Source organism: Dermacentor albipictus, chromosome 7 (genome assembly GCF_038994185.2).
Source record: "Dermacentor albipictus isolate Rhodes 1998 colony chromosome 7, USDA_Dalb.pri_finalv2, whole genome shotgun sequence".
In the NCBI taxonomy this organism is placed as follows: Eukaryota; Metazoa; Arthropoda; class Arachnida; order Ixodida; family Ixodidae; genus Dermacentor; species Dermacentor albipictus.
Window position 1 is genome coordinate 112,446,970 of NC_091827.1, and position 19,530 is coordinate 112,466,499.

Here is a 19,530-nt window from a genome sequence, read left to right on the forward strand (position 1 = left end):
GGTTTGCATAGGAAAGTCTGAGGCGTTTTTTTAGAGCGCTCGGTGGCTTTAGGGACGAGATTGCGGAGGTGAGGCTGACACTGGAGTTTAAATTTTCTACGATTTCTTCTCCAGGGCGGAATTCTTCGAATGTTTCGGTTGACTCTGCCTGCATATTATCTGTGTCTGCCTCGAACCGACGGTAACAATTCTGACAGATGAAGTCACTTTCTCGTACTCGGGGAGCTTCTTCAGGAAGTAGGACTTTTTTGAGAGCAGCGACATTGAGTGTCTTTACACTGCGAAAATTTCGTCCTTTTTCAATTCTCTGTTTGAGCTTTTTTGAGTAGTCGGCACAAAACGTTCGCCGCGGAAATCTCTTCATGAATGCAAAAGCTCACCGCTTCGGAAGATTATCGTGGGACAGAAGAGCAGGTGACGGATGCAGGGCCCAAAGCTGCTTTTCCAAAAAAAAATGGAGATGGACAGATGGATGGATTTTTAACACAGCCTGCCCGCCGTCGACACTGACGCTGGTTTGGTCTGGCGTACGAGCCGAGACTGAGATACCAAGTATCCTTGTCGTGGGAGCCCTCGAGCGCAGAGAAACCACGTGAGTACAGAAAACGACCCCACCGTCTACCAGGCCTGCAAAACGACACGCGAAACTCGAGATCCGAACAACATCTGCTCATCGGGCCTGTCTCGGTCGAAGGTCCAAGGCTGAGGTATAACTGCCAGGCGTTCGGTGCGTTGCGATGGAAAGATGATAGCGGCGGCTAAAGCCTCGGTGTGGTGGCGGCACACATGGTGCTATGACATTCAAGGTCGCGTCGGGTGTTGTATAGCTATAGGAGCGGCTGCCAAGTGTGGTTCATCCATGGAGCGGCGGCAGCTCGTTAAAGGCATCTTGAGAGTAGTGACGGGTGCATTAAATGGTTGCATAAACGACCACTATCCACACGTCACTCCAAAATAACGTTCTCAAATATGCTTACAGTAATTTAAGTCCCACTGTTAGAAGAGTACGAAAGCGAATAGGACCTTTAGACCTTTGATTGTAAGAGAAAAAAACACTTAAAAATTACACTTATGAACTCAGCAGCTGTAGCGTTTAAAATTTACCCACAAAAAGGCAATACTAAATCCAGCTTCTCACGATAGCCCATCCTAAGAGAAAATACTGAGCAATCGTAGGGATTGAAATCATGAACTCAGTCTTGTATTTATTTTCATACTTTCAAACAATATAATGCAACACTTTTTCATACCCTAATATTATCGAGTATTGAGGATTTTTCAGGCAAATTTTAATGAAATTCAATGATGATGTTTTTCTAAATCCAAGTCAAAATTGTCACTTTTTTGACGTTTTTGAACTTTGGCCAAATTTGAGGCTATATTGAAAATTATTTGTCAAGTGTAGAGCTACAAAACTTGCCTAAAATGATTAAAAGTAGCTGAAAAATACTGAGAAATAGATTCAGCGTGGAGATCTTTAGGCATATTGCCCTGAGGCTGCCCTGAAAAGTGCCTTTTTTGCACCGTATAGCTCCGGAAGCGAAGTTTGCGATTTTTTATTTCGAAGACTGACACAGCAAGAAAACGTTTTTTTTATTCGTTCGGATAGTCCACGTTGCAAAGAGGTGAAGAAAAAGTACGTAAGTGCGGACAAACATTATTGTGCATGCAGTGAGGCTCCAAACTTGCAACTTCGCGAAGTGGCAAAAACGACGTTCACCACTTGTGACATACTATTTTATTCCGAGAAAACTACCAAGTTTCTTGCAAAACTAAGGTGTATTCCTTTGTGTGGACAGATTGTCCTATCAAATATAAAAGTTTCATTGAAAACAAAAAAGGGTCATGGCACCTTGATTACCGTTCTGATCTGAACATGCCCATATATATATATATATATATATATATAAATATACACAGTTGTGGCTGAAGAAATCCTGCTAGACCCGTTAGTAAAATGAAGAAAGAGAGTACGACGTACGTTTAATTGTCTCAGTATATCGCAGTGTCGCTTCGGCTGGTGGACCATCCGAATCGCCCACACGCCAGGTGGTTTTTGAAGTAAATCACCATGGCATGACGAGTTCTTCTTTAAAACAATGTTCAAGTCTAATTTTCTCAATAGTTTTGACATGGAACAACCTTCGGCGGAAAAGGTAATTTGCTTATTACAAATGTGACTAGTGTTCTCCATGTATATATGTCTGAAGTTAAAAAAAATGACCTTACTAATAATATTTCATTCCTTTTGGCTTAGACTCAAGTAAGACAGAACCATGTAAGTAAATACTCCTCCTCCAAGAGGTGTACCTATTGTTCGTTCCGATATTGTTTTTCATTGACGATATCTACGTTATATGCACAAAACCTGTCTTCAAAGAACTCAATGTAGACTGTTTTATGTGTAAAATACACAAAAGGTGAAAATAAAGACAAGGCAGGGCATCGACTACTAAGTCTTCATTACATGAGGCCAGAGAAAGCCGCTATATAAGCAACGCAATTACAGGCGATACCTAGAAACGCACGCACAAAAACTACGTAATAATTTTGCCATCATTAAAACGTGAGGCGTGCACACTTTCTTTCTTCGTCAATTGAAAAGTGAGGTGCATCAGTACAAAACTCATTACATAGCCATTACAAAAACAGCAAAAAAGAGCAACAATATCCAATGGAACCTAACGAACACAATGTGGGGGTCAAGATCGGAAAATGTGACCCAGAAACAAAAACCAGATATGAAATTAAGATGCAGATCGCAGATTCAGAAGGCACAGAAATCACATACGGAAACATCGAGAAAGGCAACTTTCCTGCCCTAAATAAAACTCGAGGAGCGCACGCGCACTTAAATATTTCGACCGATAATGAAAGTTACAATCATTTTTTTTTCTGCCACATCACACGCGCCTTCCAAGACGCCACTTCAAATAAATGCGTGGAACAGCTACAGCTCCACTCTGCCTCCTAATCGAAGACTACTCCCCCCCTACAATGTTAGTTCTTAAGGCCAGACTGTGCTCTCATGTGCGAACTATATTACCACGAGATTTTTGTACTATGTGAGTTTTCGCGCAAGGCAATAGAATGCGGTAAACAGCACCCCAGACACAATCTGTGAAATTCGCGTCTTTTTTTGTTTCGACATATCTGAACATGTTTTTGGTAACTTGAACACAGTAAACAACAAAATTTTCAACCGATACCTGCTTGCAATCTTTGTGTTGAAGGAGACTTTGGGCATGCACGCGATAACTTTTCTTCACTACTTATCCCGGCCTTTCACCTTAAGGTTGCAGTCTTCGTGTTTTTGTAGCAGACTTTCACATACGGAGGGCACTGGCTGTAAGGAATATGGCTGCAGGCAGTCGACCCACATAGGCCTTGAAGCTTCTCTGCATTTGGTACGCCCAGTTTTCGAGGTCTGCTGCACTGGATGTTAAGACTATACCCATTTTTGTAAACTTGAATGGGTAGTTTCGTATAACAACATGCTTTGTTGCTGGCTCCAGTAGATATGCTTCTCAACGAAATGAAGACTCGAATTCAAAAGCTGCATTTTGTTATTAAAAAAGTTTGTCATACCATCCTGCACTCTGTAGTCCGATATCCTACCCTACACCTCCTAGCAGTCGTCAACATACAAGAAAGCAGCGATGACATTCAAACGCGACAAGTGTTGATCCAGCGCTTGGAGAAGAGTGCCAAAAGATGTCGTTTAGGACTGCTGCAGCAAAATACCAGGTGGTAATTTGAACTTCAATCGCAGTTTGCCCCAAAAGGGGGCAAACTGCGAATGCGAAGAATGCGAAACTGCGAAGCATCAATTAGGACGCAAATTCGTAGACAGCTATTCGAAGTAATGATAGTAGTTTCATCGGCCGTATAAACTTGGAAGCATTTGCTTACTAACTAAATTACCAAGCTCTGTGCCAGCGCGCACAGAAAACCATTAACACATCACACTCGATCACCGCGGACACTCGTTGTCGAGCCCTGGCGTGAGCAAGCATGGCAGCAGCTGCGAGCGATATGACCTTTGTGCTGTATATGTCTTCAACGCAAACTGAATACCGAGAACAGCGCGCACAAAGGTATGAGCCGTCTGCAGATCGCTTTCAATAGAGGTGTACAACCGTACAAACTACGCCGTTGCTGGCGTAGTAGAAGCCGCCCCGGCCCTCTCTGTGATGCACGAGATTGATCCGCAGTCGTAAGTTCCCCTTGCACCGCTCACGAATTCGCAATACTCCCGGAGCACAACGCCAGCCTACTCTCTCCCTTTCTCCTATCCCATCCCCTCAAAGCCTTTCGCTCAAAACCCGTCTGCGTTTTCCGACATAGCGCGCGCCAAAATGACCCGCCAAGTTCGGTTCCCCTCGCGTGCTTTCACTTGGCCATACAGCATACGGTGTGCGGTGACGTTGGTATTGCTCGTGGACGCCATCGAATCATCATGTTCACACCGATGGCAAAAATGTGCCTGCAGTGCCCATATAATTGATATCGCTATAAGAATATACTGCGGAATTGAATATCCTAGATCATCTACACCAATTCAAAAGGCTCTTGGTACAGATATAATTCCTTCCAGCAGCTTAGAAATAGTTTTCAACGGGTTTCGCACCAAGCAACGGTCATTGTCAACAAGACAACTTAGTATGCCCTGCTAGATGTGCGTACCATACTTTGGCTGCTGCCTTTTTTGGACACGATGAGGAGTAGCTGGCAGCAGAGCTTGTGCTTCATACAAGTGAAAAATTATCGGACCGGCTTTTGCAATTGTCTTGCAGGGACCGCGCAACTTCATTTGTTTTTGTATATTTATTCCTACATTCTCGGACTTCCTTGAGAAAACGTGTTCCATCTCGAAATTCTTTCGCACGGCTTCTAGTGACTCATTCTCGAACATTTATTCTCGAAAAATTGCTCTTTATTTTAGTTAGCACCATCAGGTTTCGCTTTCTCGATGTATGGGCAACAAACTAAAGGCGGCCCTGGAACCAGCTTCACAGTTCGCAACGATCGGCACAATTCATTTTCATTATCCCTTTGCTGGTCCATTTCCTGCGTACGTACGCAGTCTCAGAAGGTGCACCTGAGATAAAATTAGGCAAAAGCCATCTCCCGATTACTTTCGACGCTAATGCTTTTATACTGAATAAGCGAGACAACGTATTGCCACAGTCCAAAAGAGTTATGAGGCGTGTACTGCAGTGCGACTTCTAAGAGCACAGGCGGCAACAAGCGCCGCCACCGCGATGCCTCCGAAATGCATGGGGTGCTGGAGTGTGTGAACGCTGAGAAACACATCTTTCGTATGGACACGCCGCGACACGTAGTGGTGCTTTCGAGAACTGGCATTCGATAGGAGAAGTGAGACCCGCCTTCGCCTGCGAAGGCTGTAAACTGTTTTCTGATTTGCAGCACACCCAGTTTCACATACGCTGTCGCCCAAATAGACGAGAGGTTCGCTCAAGGCCGACGCGTACAGAGTGCATTCATGGCGCAGCTTGCTTACTTGGTGGCGTGAGAAACGCTCATGGGAAAGCGGGACATGCCCGGTGCATTTGTGGCGCACCCTGATAAATTGTCGGGGTATTGTTCATGAGGTACCTTTGTAACTTTGCTTCGATTCCACTATGCATGAGACAAACTTAGGGATTTTATGCGTTGCATATTGCAATCACTCATTTCAGCCCTTGGGTGCGGCTGGGCAGCCACCATTGAGGGTATGAGCCATTGTTCATTGCTGGGCGTCTCTAACCATCGTGCCTTGTTTTATTTACATTAATAAAGTTTTACTCTCTCATATGTGGGTCTGTTCTCTTTTAAGTTTGCTATGTTTGTTATTAAGTTGCTTCTATTTTTATGCGTTGCATTTTGCAATCACTCAGTTCAGCCCTTGGGCGCGGCCGGGCAGCCACCATTGACCTTTAGCGCAACCACGTGACGTGACGTGACGTCACGACAGCCAGAGGAAAAGCTGGGCCCCAACTCGCGCAATATGCAACGCATCCTTGGCTTAACCAAGCTAAGCCTGGCCATTTTTTCGTCATTTTAGAAAAGCACCTACCTTGTGTCACATACCTAGTTACCAGGGTTGTCGTCGAACAGGTGATATGAAGAGCAGCACACAACTAGTAGCCCATACCCACTTACCAAAATTGGTATCAAAGAGGTTCATAGAAAACCAGTGTAAACTGAGGGGCATTTTACTTTTAGACAGCGAAGTTGCCTTTTTCGATATTGCTATTTCTGCGCATTTGGCAATATTTGTATGATATCTCTGTACATTGGTTTTATGGCCCCCTGCTTTTCCTTTTGTATGGTTTTTGGTGCTCGTTTGTTGTTAGCTTTATCACCGATTTCATCCTTTTTTTATGTACATACTGTTGTTACTTTATGGCCGTATCATAATGCTGATCGCTGTCTTAGGTAGGTTTCCGCATTGTTAGAGCAAATGAAGTGTGCGCGCTTTCAGCTACACAAGCGGCAAAATGAATGAATGGGTTTTGTCTGCTTTCTGTTGGAGCATATGATCAGATTGGCAATTTTTATTGCCTATTTATGAGTCTTCCTGACATAGGCTTGTTAAAGGGCGAATAATATAAAAAATACATAATACAATACTTTAAACAGAGGCAGTGTTTAGGCGAACAGAAATATAGCAATAATAAGCAGATATAAATGTGAAAATAGGAATATAGCGCACAATATGGTGAAGAGCAAATCGCATGTGAGACCAATAAGGAGGCAATAGAGAGAAAAAAAAACATAAAAAGCAGCCAAGCATTCCCACGCATATTGCTCAGAAAATAATCGAAAACAAGAGAAACAGTGTCCCAACTTGATGTAAATCAGCAATACGAGATATCGCTAAAACTATATACCGCAACGGAAATGAGACGAAAGCGACACTTGAAATTGTTTTAATGAGGCTGAATAAAGGACGTTGAGGGTAGAAAATTTTATTCTACTTTTCTGTTAGGCAATAACTAATATTTAAAGCATTTTTCTCCCACTGTGGTTGGTCCCAGTTGTTCTTTATGGGTACTTCTTAAGGTTCGAGAATAACGTGTATTTAAGTAAAGAACATCATTCACAATTAATGAATTACGGTGTAACCGATACCAAGCCTTTAATCTCGCGATTGTTCTATGTTCAGCAAGCTTAGAATGTTTAGGATAATTTAACGTATCAGCGACATAATATGTGTGTTCGTATCACGATAGTTTGAATCAAGCCGCTCTTCTCTGGACTTTTTGCATGCTTGCTAGAAGACATCTTTGGTGCGGATCTGATGTAGCGCTCACATAGTTTAACGAGGGCTGCACAAGGGTTCCATATGCGCGTAACTTCACCTTCAGAACAGGGTGCTTTAACTTTCTTCGTGTAAATGTCCTTACTGTACGGTTTCCAGTTTACATATATGGATATTGTTGCGCCAAGGTATTTAAAAGGGTTAACTTTTGTTAAATGTTGTAAATCAATATGATAATCAAATGCTACCATGTTTTTAGTTGTGTTGGTCAGCCGCATGTATGATGTCTTGCTGAATTAAATTTTCATTTTGTTTTTTGCGCACCAGGCCGCGACCACCCGTAGCGCAGAATTTAGTGTGATTTGGTCCCGGCTGCCGGTAATTTCTCAGTAAATGAAACAATCTGCAACTATAAATACGGTAATATTAGGAGGAATTGTATCTTACAAATAATTTATGTTTCGCAAAAAGGGAACTGAATCATGCACAGGGCCTCGAGGGATATTTGAAGTCACCCACAAATCATCTATAGATTTCCTCACTTTCTCATCTCGCAATAAACAGCTGGTCGTCTCCGCTATTTCTATTTCCACCCTTGATGTATTTTACATAGTACTTGTTCTATTCTTATATATTATACAACATCGTATTCAAAAGTTCACGGTGATATAAGTGCTCAGATTATTCGTCCTTTACAGTGGATCAGCCTAACTTGAAAAAAAAAATCATAAATATGTACTTGTAACGTTTGTATACCAGAACTACCTTGTGTTCACTTCGGGAGAGAAAAAAAAGCTACTGGTAACAAAAGTCAAATCCACCCTTTATTTCATTTAATTGGTTTATAAAGGAAACTTACGAATTGGTTTTTAATTATCTGTATATATGCTAAACCAGGTGTCCGCCTCCACTATGAAGTGTATGATATTTGTACTTTTTGGCCATTTAAGAACCTTAAAAGTCTTCGTGAAAGTCGTTGTTACAGCATTTGGTCCGAGCTGAAAGTCCAGCATAATTCCCTTTTATGAAAAGCAACATCAGTTGTCCTCATAAAAAAGTTGTTTTCACGGTATTCACAATAATCGTCAGAGCAGTGCCATCACTGAGCTCGAGCGGCTTAGTGCGATTTATTTTTAATTTTCGGGTACTCTTTAGAATGTCGGTAATGATGCCCAATAACTATGAACCATAATAAAGGTAATATGATAGCTTTTCTTAATAATTGACAACTTCCTGCTTGGAGATTTTTTTTTTTCATTTAGGAAGAGAATTTGCTGATTGCACTTCGAAAGCCACGTAAATGAAGGCAACGCAAAAAATTTAAGGCTAAATTAGTGTACTCACAAAATAGGCCCAGCATGACATCGCAGCAGCATTAGGGAGGCCAGAAAACTAAGAAGCTACTCCGCTTATTTGGGCCTTCTCGAAACGGTGGCATTAATTGATTATGGCGTCCTTGGTGGAAACATTGGTGTATATCCCTAAGTAAACGCATCATCCGCGACGGCTTTCAATAAAACACGTGTTCAGTTTTAGTAATATAATATTATTTGAATATATCTACCATAGCAGTTGTTCTGATGAGAAATATTGTTACACAAGAAAGTATTGTACCATAATGAAATTGCTATTGTTATATTCAGAGTTGTGTAAATAGAGTAACGTTTTGAGCTGGAAAGCTAAATTTTTTGAAGCTATGGCACTATAAGAACACTAGTCAAATAAATGAACGTGTGTGAGCTCCTAAAGGGAATTCTGCAACATAGCAAAGCTATCTAAAGGCATACAAACTGGTTGCAGAGGCCTTTACGGAGGTACACCATTGCTCACAATGAAAATGAAGCTTAAACGCAGAAATTAAAGAGCCTACGAAAGAAAATGAAATACTGAAACCTTGCTGCGGGAAAAGTAAACGTCTAAAAATGTGAGGATAAACACAGAAACACTCTTGCATGGGAAGAATTTAAGTAATTGAGAAACAAAGTGAGAGCCAGAATAGGACTAGCTAGGAAGCGCTAACACACAGGCAAGTTTTCAGCTTTCAATCGTTAAATTGAGAAAATATGGAATTTCATCTTCTCTATTATAAGGAGACCTACGAACAAGAGTACAGATGACACTATTACGGACTCCTTTCCCCAGTCACCCGCTTTGCAGATAGCAAATGGTTTGAACAACCACTTTATTGAGTAAGCAAGGAACAACACAAATGTGTGCACACCAGCAAATCTCTCAAACAATATTGCATTCTCCCGCGTTCATTCTGTTGTTCTTGCGACGCTTCATAAAGTGAATAACGGGATAGAATACGATCTAAAACCTTAATGAAATCTCAAGGTTTTGATAAAATTAGGATAAAAGATATAACAGCAAATTTTGTTGTGTTCAAATCAACAATGTTTGGATCCTAAATGAAACACCTAAAACCGGACAGAATTATAAAAAAACGAACGTTTGCATTGTCAGAGGGCTTTATAAAAAAAGGTATCTCAAAAGTTATACAACAATTACCCGCCAGTATGTATTCTTTCGCGTTGAGAGGGCACATTCGCAAAAAATAATCCATATTGATGCTGCTCTCTCCTGTGAAAAGTTCAGCCTCATTAACCAAGCAGTTGGGTTTTCGCTCATCATAGAGTACTATAGGCCTGTTGGAGGATTTAATGTCCACGTCTGTAACAAAATCGATAAAAACAATGCAATTTTGACTCTTCGTTGGCTCGCAAAGTACATTTGCCACATTAGATTATGAAGTGCTACTCTCAAAACTAAGATGCTGTGGTTTCACAGGTCCGTATTACTCATTTATTTTTATTATTTAACAGGTACACATCAGTGTGTCCGTGTAGCGGAGTCCTATACCTTTCTGTTTGTTAAAAGGGGTGCGCCGCACTGGTCTTATGGGACAACACCAGTTTAACCTCTATGTGAACGACCTTCAATGCTTACCATTTAAATAAAACAATACGTATAGGCTGATGACACGGCTTTGGTTATATGGGGCAATTTATTTAACGAAGCTGCTCGAGTAGTACAGTATGACGCATTTAAATTATTTCACTGGTTCCTGGGCAACGATGTGTTATTAATAAGCTGAAGACTAACAGGATATATTTCGACTACGATCACTGCGATGCATGCTCATGTGCGCCGATAACTCAAAAGAAACACGAAATGCATTTGTCTACAATGCGCCAACACGCTTTCATGAAATGTCCACATTGAAGAGCTCCAAAGACGTTTTTGTGCTGTGTTCGCTCATTGAATGCCCTGTATAATTCGTGTGATACAAACGATAAAAAATTTTGGGTTTTTACGTGCCGAAACCACTTTCTGATTATGAGGCATGCCGTGGTGGAGGACTCGGGAAATTTCGACCACCTGGGGTTCTTTAACGTGCACCTAAATCTAAGAACACGGGTGTTTTCGCATTTCGCCATCATCGAAATGCGGCCGCCCTGGCCGGCATGCCATCCCGTGACCTCGTGCTCAGCAGCCTAACACCGTAGCCGCTAAGCAACCACGGCGGGTGATACAAACGTTCGTAAAATAGTTTACAAATGGCTTGATTAATCGATCATATGGTACAAAATATCAATTTATGGCTTTGCTTACTTTAGTAGGACTAATATATTTATCCGTATTCTAAAGAATGGCCTATAGCCTCCCTCATGGCACACTTGATCATGGGCAGGACGTCTTCATGAGTATGTACCCATCGAATATGTTGTTTGTCGAGCAACAAATTCCAGATGGCACCATGTGTAAAAATGGTTTTTCGACAAATGCAAAAACTTGAACATCAAGGGCCCTATAACGTAAAACTATTCCAATATGTTTCTATTCCAATCTCCTGACGTCAAATTTGCGTAACCACCGACGCAAGCACCGGGCGGTCACCCATAGGGTTGTCTGTACAGACCAATCAAACACTCTCCTCGTTCATAGGAGATCACTTTTGTTTGCTTGAAAAACGAATAATCTTGCCTACACTGAGCGGCTTGTCCTATCTAATTGGCTGACAAGAGGCGAGGAGAACGCTGAAGTGGAGAGGGATCAGCTGGGGCAGAGCTAGTGCACTGAAAATCGATAACCGGATGAAGAGGGTGGTGCCGGCATCTGCGATTGGTCGGCTTTCCTTTACTTAGCTTGGGGTGGCTGATCGAAAATCGCGGCGGCATGCAACGGAAGCTTAAGAATGACGCTAAAACTGACCCTCAGCAAAGAAGAGTTGGCAGAATGAGGTGGTAAACGTGCCGAATGTGCTCGAAAACGTTACATGGCCACGCAAGAAGTTTTATTATACGCAAATACACCCATGCTCTCCGGCAGGTGCGAGTAGCCAGCGTCTCAGCGATCGGCGGCAGCTATCTTTTTTTCCTTTCGGAACGGGGCAGGCTGCAGGTATTCCGAAGAAAAATCATTTTTGTTCGGCATATTAATGCATCTTTATCGCGTGCACGTCACTTTGACGCGGTGAGTTTGTGCGGTTTTGTGACGTTGCGTGACAGGCAGGTGAAGTGGGTGCAGCCCGAAAACTTTTTACCAATAGCCGAGGGCTAATGCGAAAAGGGTTCGAATCAGAAATAACTGTTTTTCTTTTTCCTGTCAAATCATGCATAATCAGTATGCACACATCATATCAGATGGGGAGCTATCGCGGTTTTCGTGACGTCGCGTGACAGACAGGTGAAGTGGGGCTGGCCGAAAAAAGTTTTTGACCAATCGTGGAGGGCTGATAGCAGAATTGGAATAGAAAAGTTTGGAATAGTTTTACGTTATAGCGCCCCAAATCTTGCTGCTTACGTCAGCAAAAAAAAAAAAAAGCTCCCATCCTTGCCCTGCAAAAGTGGATGTCCAGCGAAGCTATTGAAAAGCACCACTACTGCTGCTGTGGGGAGTATGCAATGCTTTATGGCTTTGCAGTAATGATAGTAGTGCTATTTTAATGAAATTGTAGGAATGGAAATAATTGTAATTTTGACAGCCCACCATTGCCCACACCAGTGCTGCAAAAACATTGGAATCAGTTGTTAGGCTGATAATTTCATATACGAAAGACTAGAGACGTCACACCCCACGTTGCAAGCTGACGACACCGCGGCAGCTTTTGCAACAGTAATCGTTACCGGAAGATCTTAGTGGAGACCGATACGTGCTTTGTATTGCTATCACCAGTGCCAAATCGTAAATTATGTCGTTAGGATGCCTGTTTTTTGCTTGTTCTTTGTTAGAATATCTGCTGTTGAGTATGTTGTATGATCAATTCTAAAGAGTCAGCGCACAGTTCGCTTCACATTGCTGAATTCTTGTAGTGTCTGCCTTACGAGCGTATGAACCATTGCTTGCGGTATGAGCTATTGACGATGGTAGTTTTCTGTCGACGGACGCGAAAGAATCTCGGGGTCCTAGCCATATACAGCTTTGCTGTAGTATGTTGTGCCTCATACGTACAGAAACTAAGGCAGGAGAACTCGTGCTATCTACATTCCGGCTAATTTTGTTAGCAAGAATAAAATAATTAGAATGAATTAGAATGAAATTATTCCTATGGACATATGTGATATGTAAAACCTAGATTTGCTAAGCCCTTTATCCAAGCTTTCGTAAGCACATATAGAATGAAGGAGCGCATTCAGTAGACTCTTATATATCACGTACGATTTTCATATTTTCTTAAGTATCGAAACCTGTGCGTGCAAACTGATCCCAAAGTTATCTTTTATGTGAATGCCTTTCATTTAATATGCCCTATATGCGTAGTGTGTAACTGCCTTCTCAATATCACATCAACAAATTTCGTTTTATGTTTCGAAATTCTGTCATTTTGTTGTTATTGTTTTCGTCATCCATTTGTACACGAATTAGTACTACAAGTGTCAATCTATTGCCCAGCCGCGCAGACAAGCTACCTTGCTTATGTGAGCTGGATATGTAATACTTGTGACGTCAGGGGGTGCAATAAATGTAATTATTATTATTACAGCGAAAGCTGTATTGGACAAACCTTCCGTAATTTTTTCGGCAACCATCACCACAAACGATCACCATGTGGGCCAATTCTGGTGATAGTGCAGAAAGGGTTCAAGCTCAATGCCACATATCCCTGTGGGCTGAGGAAGCTGTAACGCACCCTTCGTGATATTCGGGATGGCCCACGTATGGGGAGTGCTAAACGCCTGCCTCACCTCCACCGCGGCTCGGTCCGGAATCGCCATATCCTCGGTATCGGCCCCGTATGGGGGGGTGCTTACCTCCTGCGTCACCTTTGCCGCGAGTTCGAACGACATTGCACTATCTGCAAATGGTTCACCCGCGGCAGGTGTGAAGCATTTTGCTTCCCTTTTCAGAGCTCGAATTGTCGTCAGCTTTCGCTGCAATTCCATCTTCACAAAGTGTAAAGGTTGTCAATTTTTCTATACAAAGATTACTGCCGGTGAAACTAACAGTACTTATTTTTGTTTTCCTTAGGGGAAACCTGTAGAAATATCACCGGTAAGTAGATATTAGGAAGCTTGTATTTTTGTGCTATATGTTTCACTATTGTTAATATTGTACTATTGTTGTCCGTATTGTTTTCCTTGTAGTGGGGGCATCTTGAGCGCAGTAATCTATTTTGACGCCATAATTTGAGCTATAGAGGGACATCAAATAGGCAACCACGTTACCATCTAGCACTCGAAAAGTGCAAACTGTAAACTGTGCATATACGAAAAAAAGTTCGGGTACTTTTGCTTGTTTTGTGCGTCATTCAGTGACTGAAGGCTCATTATAAAGACGCGTTTTGAATGTATACATATAAACGGTAGTTCTCTGCCCATACTGTGGACAGATAAGCTCAGCAGGTATATGCGCGGATGTTTCCTAGTGTATGTTTGTAAACAGCAAATATAGTGAGATATAGGCTGCAAGGTACAGCCAGACGAAGGAGACAGGACAGAAACACATTACTGTCACTCAAGTTGTCAGACCTTAATATATATATATATATATATATATTGTTAGGGACCATGGTTAAGTGTTTTTGGTTCTATGACTCCAACTTTATAATAGAAAATACTCTAATATAATGCACACTAAAGTAACACCATTTCATTTATATTTCAGCTGGAAATTATACGCACGCCTGCCTTAGTAAGTAGGAATTCGTTAGAAAGGTATTTTAGTAGCAGTTGAACACACAGGACCGCTGTCCTGTGTGTTCCTGCCTTCTGTCATCGTCTTTTCGCGCTGCCCCTTCAAGATGTTCAACCAGTACCAACTCACCCAGATGTCGATCCTTCTTAGTAGCAGTGGTCAATACGTGCTTAATGGTCCCATGGTAAACCATTTTTTGCTTAAGTTGACCGGCAAGTCTGTCGCCATTGTCACCATCTTTAACGAGCCGGCTAGCTTGTGGTGAAAAGAAAACGTTCACCTGCAATATAGCTACAAAATATTACGTAGTTTCATCTTCATAAATATGGCGGTAAGCGTTAATGCTATTATAAATAAAGCAATGTATAGACATGCCGCATTGCCACGCGTTTCGGTTTTATCGAGGGTAATATACATGTAGATACCCTTTTCAATAAACGCTCAATTGAAACTCAGCGCTAGGTTTCGGTCATTCTTTTTTTTTTTTGGTCCTGAATGCACTATAGTGCTTTTTTTATGATGGATTGCCAACCAGTTAGGTCTAGACCATGGCGTCATGTACCAAGGCGTCTACTGCTACTTTACCGCTTTTATCTTGGAACGCCCTGTTATCTAGAGGCTACGCCACGATGTCTTCGCGTGGTGAGTGTCAGCGTAATTCAGAATAAGGTGTCTGAATGTATATGACGTATGCTCGAGTGCACGCAGTAGCAGATAAATTAAACATGAATATATTTTTATATTTAAAAGTGGAACACACTTAATAGTACATAATAAGTGAAATAACATTCCGTGAGAGGGCTTTCTTCAATAGCTATACGTAGCTACGCATGTTGGCGTGAAAGGCAAATGGTGAGATATTGGCATAGATGGATGAAAGTTCGTGAATTCGCCTAACCATTAAATGATGGCAAACATAACTGCGCCAACAAAGGTTCATTTTTTATTAAAATCTGCAAAATACGTGGAGAATAAGGATAATTTTTTAAATGCAAAACGTATTTTGAGGAACCATTTTTCGCAGTAGGAGAAAAGGCTGCGTAGAAATGCGGAAATGGGCTTCAATTTATGGTACTCAAGGATAGGATAGGATAGGAATAAACTTTATTTGTCCAGCAGTTGTTGATGTTGGTGCCCGGGGCTAGGCTGCCAGTGGACCATCGCCCGAGGAAGATCTTTCGAGATCCTCGGCAACGGCCCTGGCCCGCTGGACGGCCCACTCCTGGTCTTCGGGTGCCTCGCTGAGGAGGGCGGCTTGCCATCTCTCAGCGAGGCGCCCCGCTTCAGAGGGTTCCGCTGTTGTATTCCCCGTGCCTCTTTGTCCTTGTTCCACGTGGCGTTGGCATTCCCAAAGCACATGGGCCATATCAGCCCGTTCGTGCTCGCACCACGGGCAGCCGGGCGACGGGTGCAGCGCGGGCCACAGGCGGTGCAGGTGGTAGGGGTTGGTGAAAGTGCCCGTCTGCAACCGTCTCAGGTCGACCGCCTGGGACCTGTCTAGACGCCCGTAGGGTTGTGGATATTTTCTTCTTTCTTTCCGATAGTGACCAATCACCTCTCTGTACGTTGCCGGAAACTCCCTGACATCGCAGTCGGCGTCCGCGTGATCCCCAGCTCCGTCCGCCGCGATCTGTGTTGTATTGGTAACGACAGCGGCCGTGCCAGACGGGGTGGCAGCCGCCGTCGCCGTCACTCCTCCGCTGGGGTCCCGCACAACAACGGCAGCGGCTGCCCTCTGGGTGACCACGTCGCGGCGGGTAAGCTGCCTCGCGACGAGGTGGGCGCGCTCGTTGTGGTTGGGTGGAGTGTCGTTGCGTCTTCGGCCGTTAGCAATGTTGGTGTCATAGTTGCTGTTACTGCCAAGCTCCCCGACGTGCGCGGGGAACCACTTGAGGGACTTGTTTGTAATGGTGCCGGATCCGAAGTCCCCGGCCCGGGCGTTGAGCATACGCGCCACATCCGCGGACACCCAACCTTTGATGTAATTGCGAATCGCTGATTTGGAGTCGCTGATAATCAGGCTATCCTACGCACCTCCGTGGAGTACCGCGAGGGCTATGGCCATCTCTTCCGCTGCTTCGGCCGACGGCAGCCTCGCTGATGCCGTGACTCGGATCGTTCCCTTTGTATCTATGACGGCCATGGAAAAGGCGGGCGCCGCCGCCGTCGGTCGGCCGTGTTGATGTTGCCGTTGTTGCTGCTGCCGTTGTTGTCGTAGTAAGAGTAGGGGTGGTGGTGCTGGTAACTGCGGCTCGCCTCGCACATTCCCTTGTAGCGGCGGTGGTGGTCGACGTTCCTCGTCGCCATCAGAGTCACCGACTGGCCGCGGGTACCTCGCTGCATCGACGAAGAGGACGCCTTCTTGTCTTCCATGCTTCTCGAGGATTGCTACCGCCCTGCGTATACGTCTTTGCACGTCATGCACCGGGTGCATATTCTTCGGCATGTTTTCCGTCTGTATGGCGTCCCTGACTTCCGGTAGCAGTGATTCTTTCAGTCCACGCGCCTCGTGATATCGAATCCCGAGCAAGTCCAGGATTCGTCTTCCCGTTACGGTGCTCGACAGCCTCTCCAGCTGCGCGATTCTCTGCGCCTCGGCGATCTCCTCGAGCGTGTTGTGTACGCCCAACTCGAGGAGCCTGTCGGTTGGCGTGTACTGGGGTACTCCCAGGGCGGTCTTGAACGCCCTGCGGATCGCCACGTTCAGCTTGTCGGTTTCGCTCCTGTTCCAGTCGGCGTATGCGGCGACGTACGCTATGTGGCTCAGCGCGCACGCCTGTATCAGCCTCGTAACGTTGTGTTCCTTCATTCCTTTTTTCTTGTTCGTGACCCGCCGCACGAGGTGTGTGGCGGCGGCCATTTTCTTCTGCAGTCGGGCAACCAGCTCGCCGTTGGCACCGTTCTCTTCCAGCCACAGGCCGAGCACTCGCAACTTGGACACCGTCGGTATTCGGGTCCCCTCCCTCGTCGTGACGCGGACGCCCAAACGACGAGCGTCTAGCACGGCCTGCGGAAGGGGTCCTTTCTTGCGCGGCCTGTGGAGCAGGATCTCCGACTTGTCGGGTGAGCAGACGAGTCCCGTGTCTTCGAGGTGCCGCTCCACCTCCCGCACGGCCCGCTGCAGTCGGTCTTGCATTTCACCGACGCTCGTGTTCTCCGTGGTCCACACCTTCACGTCATCTGCGTATATGGTATGATTGATGTCCTCTATCGCCTCAAGACGCTCCGGCAGGCCGATCATGACGAGGTTGAAAAGCATGGGGGAGAGTACGGAGCCCTGCGGCGTTCCCGCACCACCCATTCGGACCGTTCGTGGTGGGGCCCCGTCGATCTTGACTGTCGCCTCGCGCCCATTCAGGAAGCTGCTGACATATCGGTGGAACCTCGCCCCGAGATCGAGTCGGCTGATCTTGTCCAGTATGGCCATGTGCTTCACAGTGTCGAAGGCGCTCTTGAGGTCTAGCCCGAGTAGGGCGCGCACGTGCGTGCTCGGAGCGTTCACGACCTGTTCCTTGATCTGCAGCATGGCGTCCTGCGTTGAAAGGCCCTTCCGGAAACCGATGATGTGGGTGCCGAAGGCGTCCTGTTTCTCGAGCAGCGTCGTCACCCTGTTAAGGCAGGCATGCTCCATCACTTTCCCGACACAGGACGTGAGGAAGATCGGCCTCATGTTTCGGACCTCCAGCGGTTTGCCCGGCTTTGGTATCAGTATAACGTCCGCGGTCTTCCACTCTTGCGGAATTCGGCCCTCCTTCCAGCACGCGTTGATGTACTCGCAGAGCTTCTCGATGGCGTCGTCATTCAGGTTCCTCAGGATCTTGTTGGTGATCCTGTCAGGACCGGGCGCCGAGTTGGTCTTCAGAAGCTGGAGGACCGTTCTAATTTCCTGCACGGAAAAGTCCACGTCCTGCTCTACGTTGGGAGCCCCGCAGTACTCTGGGTGACTCTGCCCTTTAGGGCGTGCGAGGTGCGTCTGCACGATCTCTTCCGCGAAGGCCTCTGGGTCGTCCTTGTACTTGTGTCGCAGCTTGGCCATCTCTGTACGGGTCGCCGTTCTGGTGCTTGCCGCGTCGAGCAGGTGCCTGAGAATCTTCCAGGTGCGTCCTGTTGTCCCATAGGAGACATTATAGCAAATTTTAAGGATTTTACATCCTATGTAAGATACCACTGCCTTGGCATCTAAAATACCGCAAACCGAGTGCCAAACTTTTTTTTTTCGTGTCCTGTGTTCCTCATCTAAGCCTACAAATGGCGCTTGATGTTCCTCATACGATAATGGGAAATAAACGTAGCAAGAAACTTATTACTCGATCCTAAAACTAGGCCAAAATGAATTCCTCTGGTCGGCAGGCTGTTGACAACACTCGTCAATAAGTGCGACCGTTAGTTCTCACAATGAGGTAATGGAACCACCCTAATAATAACTCTAATATGTATCTGGCCTTATCAAATTGCAGCCGTCCCGCAACAAACGAAACGAAATTTTCAGAGCCCATTTCCATTTCCATTTCGAAATGATACATGAAATATCGCTTTCCAAACTTCGACCTCTCGAATGGTAGCGCAGTTTTCAAAATTGGGCTTATAAAGATAATCACAACTACGCGATGTGTTTCGAGATTTGTGTTATACGTATTGGCCTATTCAATATCAGTTTTATGTGAGCCCGAACAAATGCATTTTTTTTCAGGTCGCCCAAGTTACGTGCTATATGTGGATGATGACCACAAGGACACCGTGCCGCCAAAGTGCAAGGACGAGTACGACAACAGAAGAGACAAAATACATAGACCACACGACTACAATATATACACAGAAGATTGCAAAACCTATTAGACATTATCGAATCACTTATGAGCCACTGCTGTCTTATACAAAAACTAGGCTTCTTTCCCGGCAACAATATTTCAAATGTGCGACCAAATGCTTCAGCAATGTTATTCTAGCAAAATGAATTCTGTATCTGGCGTCCTAAAAACGCTTGAAAAAACACGCAAGCTTAAATAAAGGGTAGATATGCATGAGTGGCGAGTCTTCAATGTTTTTTGGCTCGCCATGCTGACAAGAATGCCCTTTTGTTTTGGAAGTTCCTATGAAAATCTACACTCCATATGGAGTTCTCGGAC

General features: G+C 44.6%; 1 protein-coding gene across 1 annotated transcript in view; it reads left to right on the plus strand.

The window, feature by feature from the left end:
• The window catches only part of LOC135907309 (uncharacterized), an 88,408-nt gene extending 69,092 nt beyond the window's left edge, over positions 1-19,316 (plus strand). The window contains exons 6-9 of the mRNA XM_070521436.1: positions 2,258-2,278; positions 13,739-13,762; positions 14,375-14,401; positions 19,095-19,316. Coding sequence (XP_070377537.1) covers positions 2,258-2,278; positions 13,739-13,762; positions 14,375-14,401; positions 19,095-19,240 — 218 coding nt within the window. The 3' untranslated portion in view covers positions 19,241-19,316. The remainder of the gene's footprint in view (positions 1-2,257; positions 2,279-13,738; positions 13,763-14,374; positions 14,402-19,094) is intronic.
• The last annotated feature ends 214 nt before the right edge of the window (positions 19,317-19,530 follow it).